Source organism: Erythranthe guttata, chromosome 7 (genome assembly GCF_056151865.1).
Source record: "Erythranthe guttata isolate IM_541 chromosome 7, IM_541, whole genome shotgun sequence".
Classification (NCBI taxonomy): Eukaryota; Viridiplantae; Streptophyta; class Magnoliopsida; order Lamiales; family Phrymaceae; genus Erythranthe; species Erythranthe guttata.
Genome location: NC_142539.1, coordinates 5,009,742 through 5,027,216, shown reverse-complemented (window position 1 = coordinate 5,027,216; position 17,475 = coordinate 5,009,742). Strand labels below are relative to the sequence as shown.

General features: G+C 33.8%; 2 protein-coding genes and 2 long non-coding RNA genes across 5 annotated transcripts; 1 reads left to right on the top strand and 3 right to left on the bottom strand.

Moving 5' to 3' along the window:
* The first annotated feature begins 4,853 nt into the window (after positions 1–4,853).
* LOC148769044 (uncharacterized) lies at positions 4,854–5,851 on the top strand. The gene is made up of 3 exons (XR_016032003.1): positions 4,854–5,321; positions 5,429–5,494; positions 5,610–5,851. It is a non-coding gene; the product is annotated as an uncharacterized LOC148769044 (long non-coding RNA).
* Positions 5,852–7,884: 2,033 nt separating this feature from the next.
* On the bottom strand, positions 7,885–8,705 carry LOC148769043 (E3 ubiquitin-protein ligase SDIR1-like). Its single transcript, XM_088820397.1, has one exon. The coding sequence runs from the start codon at positions 8,614–8,616 to the stop codon at positions 7,930–7,932; it is 687 nt and encodes a 228-aa protein (XP_088676523.1). The 5' UTR covers positions 8,617–8,705; the 3' UTR covers positions 7,885–7,929.
* A 1,991-nt stretch (positions 8,706–10,696) lies between these two features.
* Positions 10,697–12,423, bottom strand: LOC148769042 (uncharacterized). Its single transcript, XM_088820396.1, has one exon. It carries the CDS (start codon positions 12,273–12,275, stop codon positions 10,854–10,856), a length of 1,422 nt encoding a protein of 473 aa, XP_088676522.1. The 5' UTR covers positions 12,276–12,423; the 3' UTR covers positions 10,697–10,853.
* Positions 12,424–13,460: 1,037 nt separating this feature from the next.
* Positions 13,461–14,913, bottom strand: LOC148769041 (uncharacterized). 2 transcript variants are annotated; one of them, XR_016032160.1, is made up of 4 exons: positions 14,504–14,913; positions 14,288–14,372; positions 13,849–14,091; positions 13,461–13,697 (listed from the first exon to the last, which is right to left on the bottom strand). It is a non-coding gene; the product is annotated as an uncharacterized LOC148769041 (long non-coding RNA). The 2 variants fall into 2 exon arrangements; XR_016032159.1 differs by having other exon boundaries at positions 13,461–14,091; positions 14,504–14,898.
* Positions 14,914–17,475: the final 2,562 nt, after the last annotated feature.

The window sequence follows — 17,475 nt, the reverse complement described above, 5'->3', positions numbered from 1 at the left end:
TTAAAACATTTTTGACGAATAGGAATATGTAGAAAAACATGGACAATTGCAATTTTGACTTGGAAGTAAATTTATGTTTTTATTTTTACTTTACGATTTTGATATTTTTACACAATATTGGTTACCGAAACGCGAGCACATAGCATAAATTAATTTTAATCATTAAGTTGAATGACCAAAATTATATTTTTCCTAAAAGTTATTGTGATTGATGTAATTGTACGTGGTCTAACACTCACATTTTCAATACACATCCATACACATACATCACACGATCAATGCACACGTCTCTCTAAACGCACACGCACATGCATGTGCACAAAACCTCACATGAAATGCAATATTAAAAAAAAATATTAATCTAAACCAATTAATTCTTCAATACGTTATATTTGCAACATGATATTATATTATAGTAAGATATGATACTGATATTATATGTAACCATTGCATTGAAAACTATGAGTCACCGTCAATCTCACTAAAAGTTGTATCCAACAAATAATACAACACAAGAAATATATACATCGAGCTACAGTTAGGTGATTGGATTGTCACAAGCATAAGAAAATATACTGAATTCTTCACTGTTCATCTCATCATCTTCTTCCCGCATGTTCTCTGTTGGATTGCCTGTTCAAAATTAAGAGCATTCAATCTAGATAAATGGGCTTAATTTTTGCCAATAAAAAAATTAACATTATTGTTAATACTGGCAACATATGTCACATTCCTTCTGTTGTATTTTCTTCTTCACTAGAAATATCATTGTTTGTACAACTTTCTATTGTAACACCGCCATGAGATTCATAGTAGTTGCAATAAGATTCACGAAGAAATGATGTTACAAATTCTTCATTTTCAATCATCTCCTAAAAAGAAGTATATAAATCCTTTAAATGAGCACTAAAATGCATAAATTATGTATCCAATTTGAGAGGTAAATAAGTAACTAAATAATTAATTAAGGTAGTTACCTTTTCAATTTGTACGAGATCTTGTCTCCTACAACTATACTGAATAAAAAGTGCAACCTCCTTCAATGAACGAAAGTTGCTACTAACTATCCCATGAATATAATACTGTTACACAATGTTTTTGGCAAAAAAAAAAAAATAGTATGACATACATATTTTATTTAAAATATATATGGTAAGAAAATTGTGTGATCTATAACTTTATCACTTGCTTTCGAGCCATTTCGTTTTCTCTTTTGCACTACCCAACCCTCCAACCGTTCTTGCAACGATAAGTTATACTTCGGTTGAACTGATGGATTTGATATTTCGTCAAGAGGAATCAAAACGCCGTGTTGTTGGATTGGAAGCATTTTCACTCCTAAAGCCGACCTTCCTTCTTGTCGGGAAGGAAATAAGTGATACTACATATTCCTTTCACTTGTTTCATTCTGTGTAACATTCGTTAGGAAAGTCAATCAAAACTAGTCTTAAAAAAATATGCAGTCTACATAATTGTGATTATATTTTCTACGTATATGATCATTAAAAGCAACTTATTATCAAAAAAAACTTATGATCGTTATAAGCGTAAATATGTATGGTTACATATATGGGCATGAGTTGCACATTGTATGTGTCGTCTTAGCACAATAATTGTGGTAATAGTGACAATATCCTCTTATATGATGATAATTTTTGAGTTCATTCAAAAGTAGTTCGAAAAAATCTTGTGAAACATTTTCAAGAAACCCATCTCAAAAAATCAGAATTCAAGAAAAACAAAATCAAAATGATTAATTTTGAAGGAATTAAATCAAAAAATAGAGTCATGTCTTACAACTTTGTCTTACTTCTTGATTTTTTGAGTTTCCAACCATTTTTGTGTCACGGGAAGATTTGGATGCCGAATTCCTAGGGTTTCTTTTTTGGTGTGTGTTCAAAAACTTGATACGCGTAAAACCTACGTATAGATAACCGCAAGTGTACAGTATCGCGTTTTGCAGAATAGTGAATTCCGGATATCGATCCACAGGGAATTAAGTTCCTAAATCTACCAAGTACCGTAATTATACTATCCTAAACTTTATCTAGACGGGAGAAAAAGATGGGAGATGACATGAAGCTAAAAGGAAACAAAAATAAAAACAACGGTCCGCCAGTATAAGCGAGGAATTCCGACGTGTGATGGCTTCTAGGGTAAAATTCACCAATGTACAATCGATAAAGATCTACAAATCCGAATCTAATGTCAATTCTATATTCGCTAACCCAGACACTAAAATACCCTAACCCCCGTCTCCAGTGCTGTTAGAGTCTACCCACAGGTCCGACGTCTCCATTCAGAACCTGATATTAAGAGAGCATTTAGGTCAAGTCCTTAAGGGCTACCCGAGGTGCATCACGTCTCTGTTTCCACAACCCGAGCTATGTTTTCCTAAAATCAAACAAGAAATCCTCTCTCGAGTTCATTCCCATTTAGAATCAATTCAACTGTTGGCCAAACAATCGAAAGCATTTAATACAGGAAAACATAAACATAATCAAAGAACGACAAATAGATGACAGATCTGGAAATCAAAATCAATATATACAAGGTTTCATTTCCCTAAAAGAAAATGCTCAGTTCATTACAAACATAGCATCAAAATGAAGAACACGAGAAATTATAAACTAAACGTAAAGAAAAGCTTATGAAAAACCCGAGTCGAAACCCTCGTCGAAGCTTCCCGCGAAGAACTGGCGAGAACCGAAGAGAAAACCGAAGAAGAAGTTGAAGCCGGAAGTGTTAGGCGTCTAAATGGAGAGGAAGCTTGTTCTATTTATAGGGGGCTTGCAAAAACACAAATATCTTGCCTCGAAAATTGTGCACCGCCATGCCAGATCGCGATCCATGAATGTGGATCGCGATCTGGATCTTGACCCATTTCAGCTCTGTCGGACCCCCAGATCGCGATCCGACTTCCTGGATCGCGATCTGGATCTTCAATCATTCAGCTCTGTCGGACCCCCCAGATCGCGATCCGGAATGCTGGATCGCGATCTGGGCTTCTGCGCCATCTTCAAACACTGTTTTGACCCTTTTTTAGCCCGAATTTGACAATTTTGCATTTCACAAAAGTTGTAGATATTGAAGTTAGCTTTCTTAGGCCACTTGAATAAGCTCAATCGGAGGTTGTATGAAAGAGTTATGCTGGAAATACGAAACAGTGCCACAATCCGCGAGAATGCACTTTTGCACGTCACTACAAGAAAAACTAGCTTTAGCAACCAATTTTTCAGCGATGATCAGAAAATGGTCACTGCATATATGCATATAACGACCAGTACTAATTTGGTTGCAATAGTCAATTTACGTATTTGTTTTGCAACCAACTAATATTTGGTAGCTATAAATGGTCACTATAATTTGTCCAGAGTTGAGTAGTTATATAGTGACCAAATCTCTACTCTTTAGCGACCTTCATTTAATGGTCACTGTAAATAATATTAATAGCGACTAATTTGATAACAAAATGATTAATGGTTGCTATAAATTTTTGGAGTGAACATTAACGGAATTATTTTGGCTGCTAATAGTTTTCTAAAAGCAACCATTTGAAATTTTTAAAATTTATTTAAACTAATTAATATATGAAAATCCTAATTCCAAAATTTATTTCTTAACAAAATAATAATACACTAACCCAGTATTTGTACTTTTCAAAATATATTTAATTTTATTTATAGGTTCTTATTTTTAATAAATACGCAAGGTATGATGTAGATTTTTTTTATAATAAAATACATGTGCAAATTTGTATTAATGTATTTTATATAATAATAGTTTTTTTTTATAATGAAATACATGTGCAAATTTGTATTAATGTATTTTATATAATAATAGTTTATACGGGATTGAAAACCCCTCTCTCTTTTCCATCCAAAAAAAAAAAAGAAAACCCCTCTTTCTTACAATTGTATATCAGATCCATTCTTCGGTTTTAGGTTTTACAGCCTCCCTCGACCCATAATCGGCTCAATCGATTCATCCCTTGATAATCGGCTCCGTCTATCGATCGCTCAGTAATCGACCCTCGATCCATCGCATAGTATATGAAGATAACTATCATGAACCCTCACCTCATCTCGCGTCGTCTCTACAGCCCCCGTCGGCCTTGTTGTCGACCACTTAAGCACAATTTCTTCATGATTTCTCAGGTTTCTCAGTAATCCCAAATCTTGAAATCGGAAACAAGAAATTATATAGTTTATTCATATTTATATTCGTTTTGGAATTTATTTTATCATTATAAACGACTTAAAATTGAATTCTTAATTGAGATTTTTTAGATTGAATCTGACTTCTTATTTGTTGGGCTCTTAAACATTGGATAAAATTGAAATATTTGGTTGAGATTTTTGTTTATTGCATTAAATATATATCTTTGTTATTAATTGGGTACATATTTCTCACATATTGTCAATGAACTAATATTTGGTTATGGGTTACTAACAGTAAAAAAGGAGAAGTTTTTATATTTGGTGATGGGTTACTAACAATAAAGGGGAAGAGTTTTTATAGATAGAATGTTACCCAGTTAAAATCCGAAAAACATGAATGGAGGCCATGGATGCCATTTGTGCTTGAGGTTTGTTGTCCTCCACATTTGCAGTCATTGATGTTCACTACCAACGTTGATGTTTCTTTTCGGATATTATAGCTCATTACTTTAAAAGAGCCTAACATATATACATTGTGAAATTCTTTTAGGTAGTTTGAGGCGGCACTGCATTCCCGAATACAATGTCTGGAGCAAAGGTTAATGGATTTAGAACCACGGATGAGCAGGGAACATATTATTGTATCTTATCTTCTACTTGCAATCCCCGCACTTGATTCATAAGAGGTAAGTGGAATAGTTACTCGTGAATAATAGGATAACATGAGAAACAACATAATTCTTTTATTTTGCACTTTTCTTTTACGACTAAGGTAATCCAAAAAATGTTATTAAATAAATAGTGTATTTCCCTCGACTTCTTAGATAAAGGCCGGTCGAGTCCTGACCTCTTATTAACAACTTGAATTGGGATCACATTTTCTTTGGTAAGAATAGCTATGGCTGTTCAGATTATTAAATGGCATTGTGTTCAATTCAAGTTTGTTTTCCACCCCAAACAGAAATTGACATACAAAAGGTATATGTTCATGTCTTACATATAGCTGGAAAATCTAAGTTTACATTTATGCTAGCTATTATATTGCTTTTCTATAATTATTTCAGGATGTAATTGCCATTATATTTATTGGATCTGATTAACAAGTTGTTATGTTTGACAGACCTGCAGAAGGTCAGGTAGTAACTGGTGCATTTAAACAAGGTAAAACTGGTGCATCATATGCATATTTCATTTCATGTTTCTTTATGATAAATTCGTTGAACTTGGTTTCTCATAAACTTGGATCCCTATTTTCATCTCTTACGTAGGTTATAAATTTTAAGTGCCAAATTTGCAATTGAGGGTAAAGTTTAGTTAGTGGCTCTACTGATAAGGTAAATCGATTAATTCCATAAGATTTTCCTTGTTGTGTTTTTTGCTTATATGATCAGTACATTGGGAAAACTATTGCATGTATGTCTTCTGATTCTTTGTGGCATCCAATTTCAGGCACCCAAAGAGAGGCAGAGAGGCAGTTGAATCTCATAATGTTACTTCAATCAAGTTCCAGATGTGAATGTTGTCATTACGGTGTTTAGTTCAACTAGTATGCAAGACAGTGTTTGATTTCTCCTGTATATGTATTAATCACTGATTTAATTGACTTGTCAACAATTACTTAGCTACTTACTAATTTGTACAAACTAGCTATCAATTTTAATTATTTTTCCTTACAATTGTTATTTGGTCTTTTTTTTTTAGCAGCAATAAATTTATTATATGCACATAAATTGAGGTATATATTGTGACAAATAAAAATTTATTGCAACCAGCTATTCTTGTAGTTAAATTATTATTTTGAGCAATAAATTTATTGGTCGCAATGTGGTCACTAAAATATGTTATGTTTGTGGCCATATAAAATCTATTGCAACCACCTACTTGGTTGCTAAAAGAATATCATTTATCAACCAAAAATATTTGGTCACTATATATATACCTATAACAACCATATTAATATTATTGCGACCATTAATTTTAACATTAGCGAGTCAAATATTTGTCGCTAATGATTCCATCTTTAATGACCATTATTGGATGGTCGTTAAATCTATGTATGTAGCGTCCAACTGATTTGCTCGTCACTGATACTTTTAGTAGCCACCCTGTTGTGACCACGAGTGACCAAGCCTAATTTGGTCGCTATAAGTTTTAGCAACCATTTTCTTACTTTTAGCAACCATAACAAATCGTCACTAAAACCATTTTTTCTTGTAGTGCGTGTTTGGTTTGATTTTCGGCTTCGCTTCCAAAATCGTTTCGAATCGGCAAAAATAACTTCTCTTTTCCTAAAATAAAAATAAAACAAAAACAACATAATATATACAAATAAAGCCGAAAACTCGGACGAACGAAGACCAAAACTCGAAGAATTGATAAGTGAAAATCATGCAAAATGAACACTTATCAGTGTGTATTCAAAGGGTGATTGTCTTGTGTGTGTGTGTTTGTCTGAATGTATGTGAGAGTTTTGTGTGTGTGTCTGAATAAGTACTGACTGCGTGTATTTATTGGTCTTTTACTATGCTAGACACGTGTATGATACAAAAGATATAATGCAGTGAAATCCACCGAATGTAGCATAGAATACAGACCCTATTGTGTATATGTATTGAGTGTTTGAATGTGTGTGAGAGAGAGAGAGACTTCAAAAGGCAAATATGGAAATTAACTCTAGGAAGAAGCCATGAATTATAGAATGAAATACGAGATTGTTTAATTAATATTTAGAGGATAGATAATCATATAAGAGGAATAATTAATGTGATGTTATCCCCAAATATAGAAAATAAATAGAATGAAATGGATAAGAAATTAATTTGGATTGAAAATTTATCATACATTTTAGGATTAATTTTTAATTTTGTTTACAAAATAAAAATATTATTTAATAATAACTATATAATAAAAGAAGGGTAAATTACAACCACCCCTGAGGTATGGTCAATTTACAAAACCCCCCTCCTCTTTGGGTAATTACAACTACCCCTCAACTATACATATTTTTACATGTCCACCCTTGTGGTTTCAAATTTAGTGGAATTTTCGAGACTATATGGAATATTATCACTTTTGTACCTGTTTTATCCCATTTGAACTTCACATTTTGAAGCAAGATGATCGTAATATGTGTTTTTCGGCTTGTATATATCAGATTGTGGTGAATCAGAAACTGTATTTTTACGCAAAACAAGTACAAACTATTGCACAGTCCACGAAATCTAGATGATTATGTTGAATTTGACACCATAAGGGTGGAGGTGTAAGAAAAAAACATATTTCAGGGGATTAAATGTAATTATCTAAACAAGAGGGGTTGTTTTATAAACTGACCATACCTCAGGAGTAGTTGTAATTTACGCTAAAAAAATATATAAAGGGACCATAATTACAAATATGCATGGACATAGAAGAAAGAGTTACCCCAAGATAAAGTTTGTAAGAAAAACAAAACATCATTGTAGCATATTCATTAGGGCAAATTTAAAAAAAAAATCATTATATATCATCATATTAATAAAGGTTGACATTAAAATATATTGTTATTGAAATTAATTCTAGTTTAAATTACTATTTTTTATCTTAAGTTTGAAAATTACAATTGTGTACAAATTGATATGTTACAAAAATTAAGGATTATTATTACACTGCACAATGATAAAATCTTAAAAATCATAATCTTTTGATTTTTAAACAGATGGAGAAAACTTGAAGTACCCCAAATTAAATTTTATACATAAAACAAAATTTTCAATACATTATTCTAGATCTATATCGAACTCGTCGGCATCTCGAATCTGCAAAGCGGGCAATAATGGCTACTCCTCAGCCACGTCTTGATACAATCGCCATGAAAAATATGCGAACACGGCATAGATAATAATACCACTTCTTCACCGCCACCACCGGATAAGTCTTCCAAGCAAACCGAGCAACTATTATTCCGGCAAGAAAATTCTTCAACATCCACGGTCTTCAGCCCCTCGATCGACGAATCTGCCGCGGGAATCATACGAATACTATTACCTTCCTCGAGAAAAACAATTCGGTGTTCCAAGAAAACATCAATCTCAAGATTGAGAAGACTGAAGCACGAAAGATTCGACATGACGATTTTATTGGCTTTTTCCCATGCATAATCGACCAAGCCTCTAACACGGTCAACTTCTTCGACAACGAAGCGTTCTTTGAGTTCTTCCACAACGGATCTCTTCGTCTTTTCTGAAAATAAATTCCCGCGCCTCACACGGACAACGTGGTTAATTACAGGGTGGCTGTGTACTTGTCGGAGAAACAGCGGCAGCTCCGAATCTTGCCGGAATATCCAGTCGGAAAATTCCACGTGGAAAGAAAAGTGGAAGTCGATATCGCCGGTGACAACGGGATTTTCGACCATGAATTCGCTTTTGGTCAATTCGCAGGTGAATAATGGATGGTATTCAGAGTTACTATCCATGGTATCGAATTATAATTTTCAGGAATGAATTTCAAGAAAGAAAAAAAAAAATTAGATAAGGAAATATTTATGAGAATAGGGTTTTAAGAGAAGTAAAAGATTGCTCTTTATAGTTTGTTGATTTTTTTTTTTTTTTAACGTTGTTGAGAATCTGTTTATAGTTTGTTGTTTATAGTGTGTATAATTAATTAATTATTAATTAGTGTCTTGGGGCCCAAGGTATACGTATTTTGTATGGGTTGTGATACTAATTAGATGCCGTTTGTTAATACATAATTAATTCTGATTTTTCCTATTTGAATTAGGTTGAGTTATAACTGGTAATTCAAGTATATATATATTTTGACAAAAACAAGCGACCTCGCTTTTATTTTATTTTAATCGGGTTAATAATTATTAGATTATTAGTTGCACCAAAAAAAAAAAGGCGAAATCCCGATCCGACAAGGATAAATAGAGGAATGTAAATCATTGAAATTCATTCGATCCAGGTGAGCTACACATTACTTAATTGTATGTGTAATGTAATTAAAAACTCTTTAAATTATAATTATGTAGAGACATGCCCGATACTGAGAATTCGGGAGCCCTACGCGAGATTTGAAAAACAATTTGAAATGAGGGCCCATATCGAGTAGCGGGGTTCGGGGACGGTGCCCCGAAATATTTTTTGAGATGTATAGACATAAAATAACACAAAATGTGTAACAATTTCAAAAAAATAAGAGTGCATCAAAACTGAAGTATCCAAAATTAAATTATGTATAGATATAACAAATTAAAGCGTATATACAATGATTATAATGAAATCCAACACATACATAGTTGATGGGTGGTTGTAATCACTCAAACTATAAGGGTTTTTTTTTTTTCTTTTTTTTTCATAATTTAACCTTATCTCAGGAGTGGCTGCAATTGACCCTAAATATTGTTTTTTAAACACAAAAATAATATATATTTTTAAACGTACGAATCGTATATAATCGAAGCAGATTGTAAAAAATACATACAATTATGTCAAATCAAATTGCTATATATGTAAGATTCAAATCGGAATATTGGAAAAATTCGAAACAAACACAAGTAGAAAAATGGCTTGTTACTACGATCATTAACCGTAGGAAAAAGGTATCAAATTCGTAGTAAAATGATTTTTGCTATGCATTTGCTATGATTTTACCCGTAGCATATACAGGCGTGACAAAAGCTTTGCTACGGTAAATGGCCGTACCAAATACTTTTTTGCTACGGTAAATCCTAGTATTTACTAAGACTTCAAAATTGTTCCGTAGTAAAAAATACCTTTTATTACGATTTTTCACCAGGCAAAAAAATTCGTATTAATAAGCAAATTTTCTACTAGTGAAACCGGCGTAGCTCGTAATATAGTTTGATAACGAACTAGTGCTACCGCGCGCTCTTAACCTAATAACTTAATAACTCTTACCGTTCACAATGTGTTATTTATCGGTCCTAAATTCCTGACTGGTTAAGAAATAATGGAACATGAAATATTTCCAAGGTTGATGAGAATTAGGGTTTCAGGAGAAAAGAAAATTAGCTAATTAATTTATTTATTTATTTAAATATTATTGTTTGATACACGTTGAGAAGCCATGCATGCTATTTATTTTTCACAGTTCTTTTGAAAAGTACTTATTATCAAACTTGTCACTCATTTTTTTTATCAAGTATTTTCAATATAAAATATAGTTTCATACATTTTTTATTTATTTAGTTCATGTTTTATAATTTTTATTTATTTCAAACAAGATGGTAAATTTTAGGAAAATTTACGTCCACTCCCCAAGTAAAGTCAAATGATGAAAGAACCCCTCTTGTTTACATAATTACAATGCACCCCTTAGAGTGTCAAATTTACCTACTCAAGGGGGAGTTTTTCCGTAAAACAATACATAGTTGAGGAGTGATTGTATTTAATCGAACAACAGGGTTTTTTTTTCGTAATTTAACCTTACCTCGGGTGGCTGCAATTCGCCCTAAGTTTTATTTTTTAACACAAAAATAATATACATTTTTATACGTAAGAATTGTATATAGTCAAAGCAGATTGTAAAAATTCGATAAAGCGAATTACTGTTTAAGATTCAAATCGGAAAATTAGAAAAATTCAAATCGAACCGGCGTAACTCGTAAGAGTTTGAAAACTATCTTAACCTAATAACTTAATAAGCTCCAAATTAATTCACAAGACAATTAAAACAAACTGAAAGAATCTAACAAAGGCTACTTGAACCAGCAGCTTCTTTATCATCAACCACGTTCTGATTAGCCTTTCGAAAGATGACAACAAAACGGGGCTCGTTTTCGTTGTTGTTGAGTCGATAACCCCAGATTTCGACGGTATCGCCTTTCTTGGCGTTGTGCTCGGAGACTAGTTTATTCCATTGTTTGTTAATAGCTGTTTTGTTCAAGCTTCCCCAAAATATATAACACAGCTTATAAAGCTTGCCGTTTTGATCGACCCCGGTTAACTTCAATCCTCGTGGTTTCGTTTCTTGATCTCGAGGAATTAATACAGCTTCCCTTTCTTCCTCGGTCAGAAATTCCAACAACTCATCTTCTCTGTTCACCATCAGCCTATTCAGATCCGACCGTATGTCGGATACTTCGAGTTTCTTGCGGTACAAGAAAACGGGTCCAGCCCTAGTACTACTACTACTACTTGCCCCGTTTTCGTTTCCGGAGTTGATTTTTTCCATTAACCATCGAATCTCCTCCGGAGGTAGAACAGCATCTTCGTCGTCGTCGCTGCTGGTTTTCCGCTTTGGTTTTTTCTCTGCCGGTTTCTTTTCGTCGGATTTTGCCTTTTTGTTTTTCCGGCGGCCGTTGATGGTGGTGGGTGTTGGAACTGGGGAAGTGGGGCCCACCGCTTCTTGATGATTCATCGTCTGCGGAAAAGATTGCAGTGGCGTTGGATCGTAGACGACGACGGCACCATTATTAATGTTCGATGATGATGATGGGTGATCATGAATTTCCTCGGCGAACTTCCTTTTCCTTGTGGGTTTCGAATTCATCGGAATTTTTGCGACGTCGTCGTGAGATTCAAGAACACGCTTTTCTTGAACAACGTGTAGTAAAAGGGTAATTGAGGAGCCATCACCGGTCGGAGCAGGAGAATATTCCGGTGGTGGGGGTTTATGAACTTCTTCTACGTGGGCGGCGGCGGAAGAAGGGCCGGGGTTTCCGGTGATGACATCGGCGGCGGCGGCGGCGTCGTGGGATTCAAGAACACGCTTTTCTTGAACAACGTGTAGTAAAAGCGTAATTGAGGAGCCGTCGCCGGTCGGAGGAGGAGAATATTCCGTTGGTGGGGGTTTATGAACTTCTTCTTCGTGTGCGGCGGCGGAAGAAGGGTCGGGGTTTCCGGTGATGACATCAGCAGCGGCGGAAGAAGGGTCGGGGTTTCCGGTGATGCTATCAGCAGCGGCGGTGGCGGCGGAAACGTGAGATTCTTGAACATCATCAACGTGTAGTGAAATCGTACTTGGGGGGCCGTCGACGTCGACGGTCGGAGCAGAAGAATATTCCGGTGGTGGTGGGGGAATATTATTATGAAGTTGTTCGTCGTTTATGGGAACATAAAATTGGAAACCAAACAACTTCATCTTCTTATGCCCTAATTTCATCTCCATTGCTCTATTAATTTCTTTCTGTGATTTTGTTTTTGAAATTGTGAATTGAATAATAATAATGAGATGAATGAATGAATGCGTATATGTATGTATATATAAGCAGGTAATTAAGTAGTCAGAATTGTATTAGGAAATATTTTTGGATTTCCTTTCCTTTCCTTGTTAGAACTGGACATCTACTAATTTTGTTCCTAATTCGAATCCACTTCTTCTTTTAAGGGCAAATTACGAAAACCCCCTCATGTTTGGGTAATTACAGTCACCCCTAAACTATGTATTATCTTGCAAAAAAAATCCCTCCAGAGGTAAATTTAGGGATGTTAATTATGTAAAATCGAACTGAAATTTCGGTACGCTAATATTTCGTACCATTTACCGAATTGAATATACGATTAATTGGTTCGGTAAATAATCGTATTACATAAATTTTATTGAAAATATTTAAAAGGAGGGGTGGCTGTAATTACCAAAACAAGAGGGTTTTTTTGTAATTTGGACATACCTCAAGTGTGACAATAGTGCAATTTATGTGAAACACTAAATCGATCTAACATATCATAGAAAATAATTAAGTAACATATGATCAAATATGATGTGCACTTGACAGTAATATTTCAAAGGGTCCATTTGACATACACCCCTCATATAGAAAATATATAGGCATAAGTCCACCCCTAAAATTCTTTCTTTGAGATAGCCCCCTGGAGAGGCAAAAGTACTATTGTGCCCTTATGTGCAATTTTCACCCAACTGCATTCAGTATTTTTGGAAACTGCATTCAGCATTATGGCTAACTGCATTAGCATTTATGGACCTGCATTTATCATTTTATAGATTTATTTAATAAAAAAATATAAATTTTTATTTTATTATTATTTTTTATATATACCATCTTTTGTATTTTTTTATTTTAATTTTTTAATTTTTAATTTTTTTTTAATTTTTAATTTTTTTTAATTTTTAGATTTTTGTTTTAATTTTTTAATTTTTAATTTTTTTTAATTTTTTGATTTTTTTTTTAATTTTTAATTTTTTAATTTTTAATTTTTAATTTTTTTAATAAATTTACTGTACCGAAATTGACTACACATGACTATAGTATTATATGTAGTCATGTACTGTCTTTTAACCCAACGTTATGGTAAACCGTTGATTATATAAAAAAAAACTTCAGACACCAACAAATAAATTCACAATTTGAATCTTGATATTATAAATCAATTAGTACCCAACAAAAAATTGAAAAAAACCACAATCATCAAGATCACTACACATCAGAAAAACCACATAACTTGTATATAACTATATATTACTACATGAAACTACATGTTATATTATAGATGACTATATGTATATGACCACATATGACTATATATGACTATATGTATATGACCACGTGTGACTATATATGACTATATATGACTATACGTATATGACACATGTGACTATATATGACTATATATGACTATACGTATATGACCACATGTGACTATATATGACTATACGTATATGACCACATGTGACTATATATGACTATACGTATATGACCACATGTGACTATATATGACTATACGTATATGACCACTTGTGACTGTATATGACTATACGTATATGACCACTTGTGACCGTATATGACTACATATATATGATTACAATTCAAATCCCACTTTTCAAATAGGACAACAACTCTCATTTATAGGTTGCAAAAGAACTGTTTTGAATTGACGAACACCATTTTCTTTCTCTCAACAACAACTTAGTTCATAGAAGTTGTTCAAACACAATCCCTTTCTCGAACAACCAAACAAGCCACCACCTGCAAACAAATTGGTAGCGAGTGAGCCTGAATTAACACATCCACTAAAAACAAACCAACAAAATGAAACAAAGTGATATTAAAATGAAACAATGTTAATCCATATCTATTGATCCAAAAGGTTGAGTGAAACTGGAGCATATACATCAAATAAAAAGACATATAACAAAGAATTATGATGTTACTGTTTACAAACCTTAATAACACTTCCAGCCCTTCCATATCCCCTTCCAGATCCTGCTCCTTGATAGCCATCATTGATTTGATTTCTATGATGAAGCCTGCAAGAGGCTTATGCATTTATCATATTTTACTGTGTATATTAACATCCAACACACAAACACATGATTTACAAATCTAAATAGATGCAGACCACACACAAGGGGAAATAATTGATATATAAACTACCTACCGTGTAATATACAAGGAGCCGGATCCGTTGTCGGCAGTAGGGGCGGCGATTGGAGGGATCCAAGGCGAACGAATCCCGACAGAAGAGGACGGATCTCAGTGGTCTGAACATGTCCGGCGCCATTGATACGACACCGTCTTCATCTTCTTTGCCGAAGTCGAACAGCGGCGCTTGCCGCAAATTGTTGTAGGAAATCAAGCGGATCTGCGAAGGGTGAATCATCGGCGGCGACGGCGGCTTTGAAGCGGTAGATTGACAAAAGATGGTGGAGCGGCGCTTGGAGACGGAGGGGCTGTGGGTTGAGAGAAGAAGATTAGGGTTTTGGGTGGGGAAGAGAAAACAAACGAGAGATCGTGACTTATTAGCCTTATTTCCCAAAAACTACCAATTAAGGGTAAAACAGTCATATCACTTGACCTCAGGGGGGTCTGACTAATTAAGATTATAATTTGGGTTTTTGACTATGACAAAAAAAATCATTGGACCTCCTCATATATATTTGCAAAACTAGGGGGTTATCACTCATTTCCCCTATTTCAAAATAATAAGAAAAAATAAATTTCCTTTCCTTGTTAGAACTGGACATATTTAAGGAATTAATTCATTAATGTTGTTAATTAACGTTTGATTCTAATTTTATTTCCTAATTCGAATCCACTTCTTCTTCTTTTAAGTTAGGGGTGCAAGTTGGAACAGATTTTCCAATTCCCGCCGGTTACGATCCGAAAAGTCCCAATCCTGGAACAACTTTTTTCATTCCGACTTTCGAAATTTTTCGATTTTTTTGGATTGGAATTGGAATTATATAAAATAAATTTGGAATTTCCGATTTTTGATCCTGTTTAATTTCGAAATTAATTCCAAAAAAATCCGATTTTTTTTTTGAAAAATACACCTATAAATAGTATATATTATATAATTAAGTTTTGTTTTAGGATTTTGACATAATGAATTGTTGCTAGAAGTTTAATTGGATATTATGATGTGTTTATGTTTATTTATTTTTGGAATTGAAATTTAGTAGTTATTAGTTTTACTTTTATCGACGTGGATGTTCTTATTTTCGAAAAATTATGAACATTTTAGAAAATTTCGGCTAAGTTTTGAAATTTTAAAGCTTATGTGATTTCCGATTTTTTTTTTCCGACCGAAATTTCCGGGCCTTTTGGAATTGGAATGAATTTTTAGATTCCGAAAATTTTGGAATTGAAATTGGAATTAATTTTGTACTTCCGATTTTTTTTGGAAATTTTCCGAAAAGGCTAATTCCGATTCGATCCATCCGACTTTCACCCCTATTTTAAGTGCATTCCAAACTAAAATCACATAATTTTAAATTTATTTTTCACCGCTCAAAAAATTAATTTTAAAGGATGAATTTATTTTAAAAGCTCCCTTCCGTATGACCGCTCCCAATTGTTCCGGCTCGGAAAATATATATCTTCCGCCAACAATTTCTCCGACGAACTTTCGGCTGGGTTGGAGCTTTCCCAAACCCTTTTCCGCCCATATTTTGGAGCTTCTTCATCGCACAAAATTGAGATAATCGCAGACGTGTGTTGAAGTTGAGGTTTGCGGCGGACGGTGGATGTAGAATTGGGTTTGAGGGTTTGGGGTCGGGGGAGGAGGCCAAGCCTGGGTTAAGGTTAAATTACGAAAGGCCCCTCATGTTTGGGTAATTATAGTCACCCGTCAACTATGTATTATATTGCAAAAAAATCCCTCCAGAGGTAAATTTAATTAGGATGTTAATTCGGTAAATTTCGGTACGCCAACATTTCGTACCATTTACCGAATTGAATATACGATTTGGTTCGGTAAATAATTGTATTACATAAATTTTATTGAAAATATTTAAAAGAAGGGGTGGATGTAATTACTAAGATGGTTTTTTTTCGTAATTTGAACATATCTCAGGTGTGGTTGTAATTTGCCATTTTTTTAATTTAATATTTAATTTGTTTTTCTTTTGTTAAAAGAAAATTGGAAATTAACATGTTTGTTTTTTGTACGAAATTGTAGGAATATACTGAAATTGGGGACGAATCATAAATACATTTAAGAATGGGGTTAAAATAGCATGATCACGTGCTTTTTCCGCCTATACGGGAAAATTACATTTTTCGTCCTCATACTTTACCCACTTTTTCAAAACTGTCCCTAAATATTTTGGAGTTACAATATTAGTTGTTAACCATGGTATTTTTTGACACAATTGGTCCGCCGTTTATTTTTGCAGTTGAGATGGATGAAAATGGCATGTGCCTCTCACGTGCCTGCAATTTACAACACTACATGAAAATGAACTTTTAACAACAAGCATTACGTCTTGCTAAAACAGATTTTTCTTCGCGATATTGATGTCTCTCTCATTTGACGATTTATATCTCCATATCGACGAGGACATCAACTGATTCTCGAACCACAACAAAATTGTACATTTTGATTCCCAACTGAAACGGGGCAAAATTTTCCCCCGATTCGGACCGAATTTGAACCTACTATCGGTCCTAATATTGTGCAGAATTTGCTCCCATAAACCAGATCTCTCAGCTTACTTTTCTCTTCATAGACAAGATCACAAAAAGGATGAGAAAAATACAACTATAAAATTTCCTTTATAGGACTAAATTATTGGAATAAAGTGGGAATTGGGGTCTAAATGAAAAATAAAGCTACAGAAGGGGGTTGATTGAGTTATTTTAACATTCTCACATACAAAACACGTGCTTTATATAGTCTCGCTTCGATTACATAAACCAAACAGCAAATACAGAACGATTTGCCGAACATACATTTTTGACTCGCATTGCTAAATTCGAACATCTTCAATGCTTTCACTAAATTTTAAGTGTCGTGCCAAACATAGCCTTGAGCATTTTTAAAATTCAAGAACAAGAGCGTCGATGAAATACCTTTATCAGGTTTACGAAAACATAACCACAAACGAGCGTAAAAACAAACAAAAAACA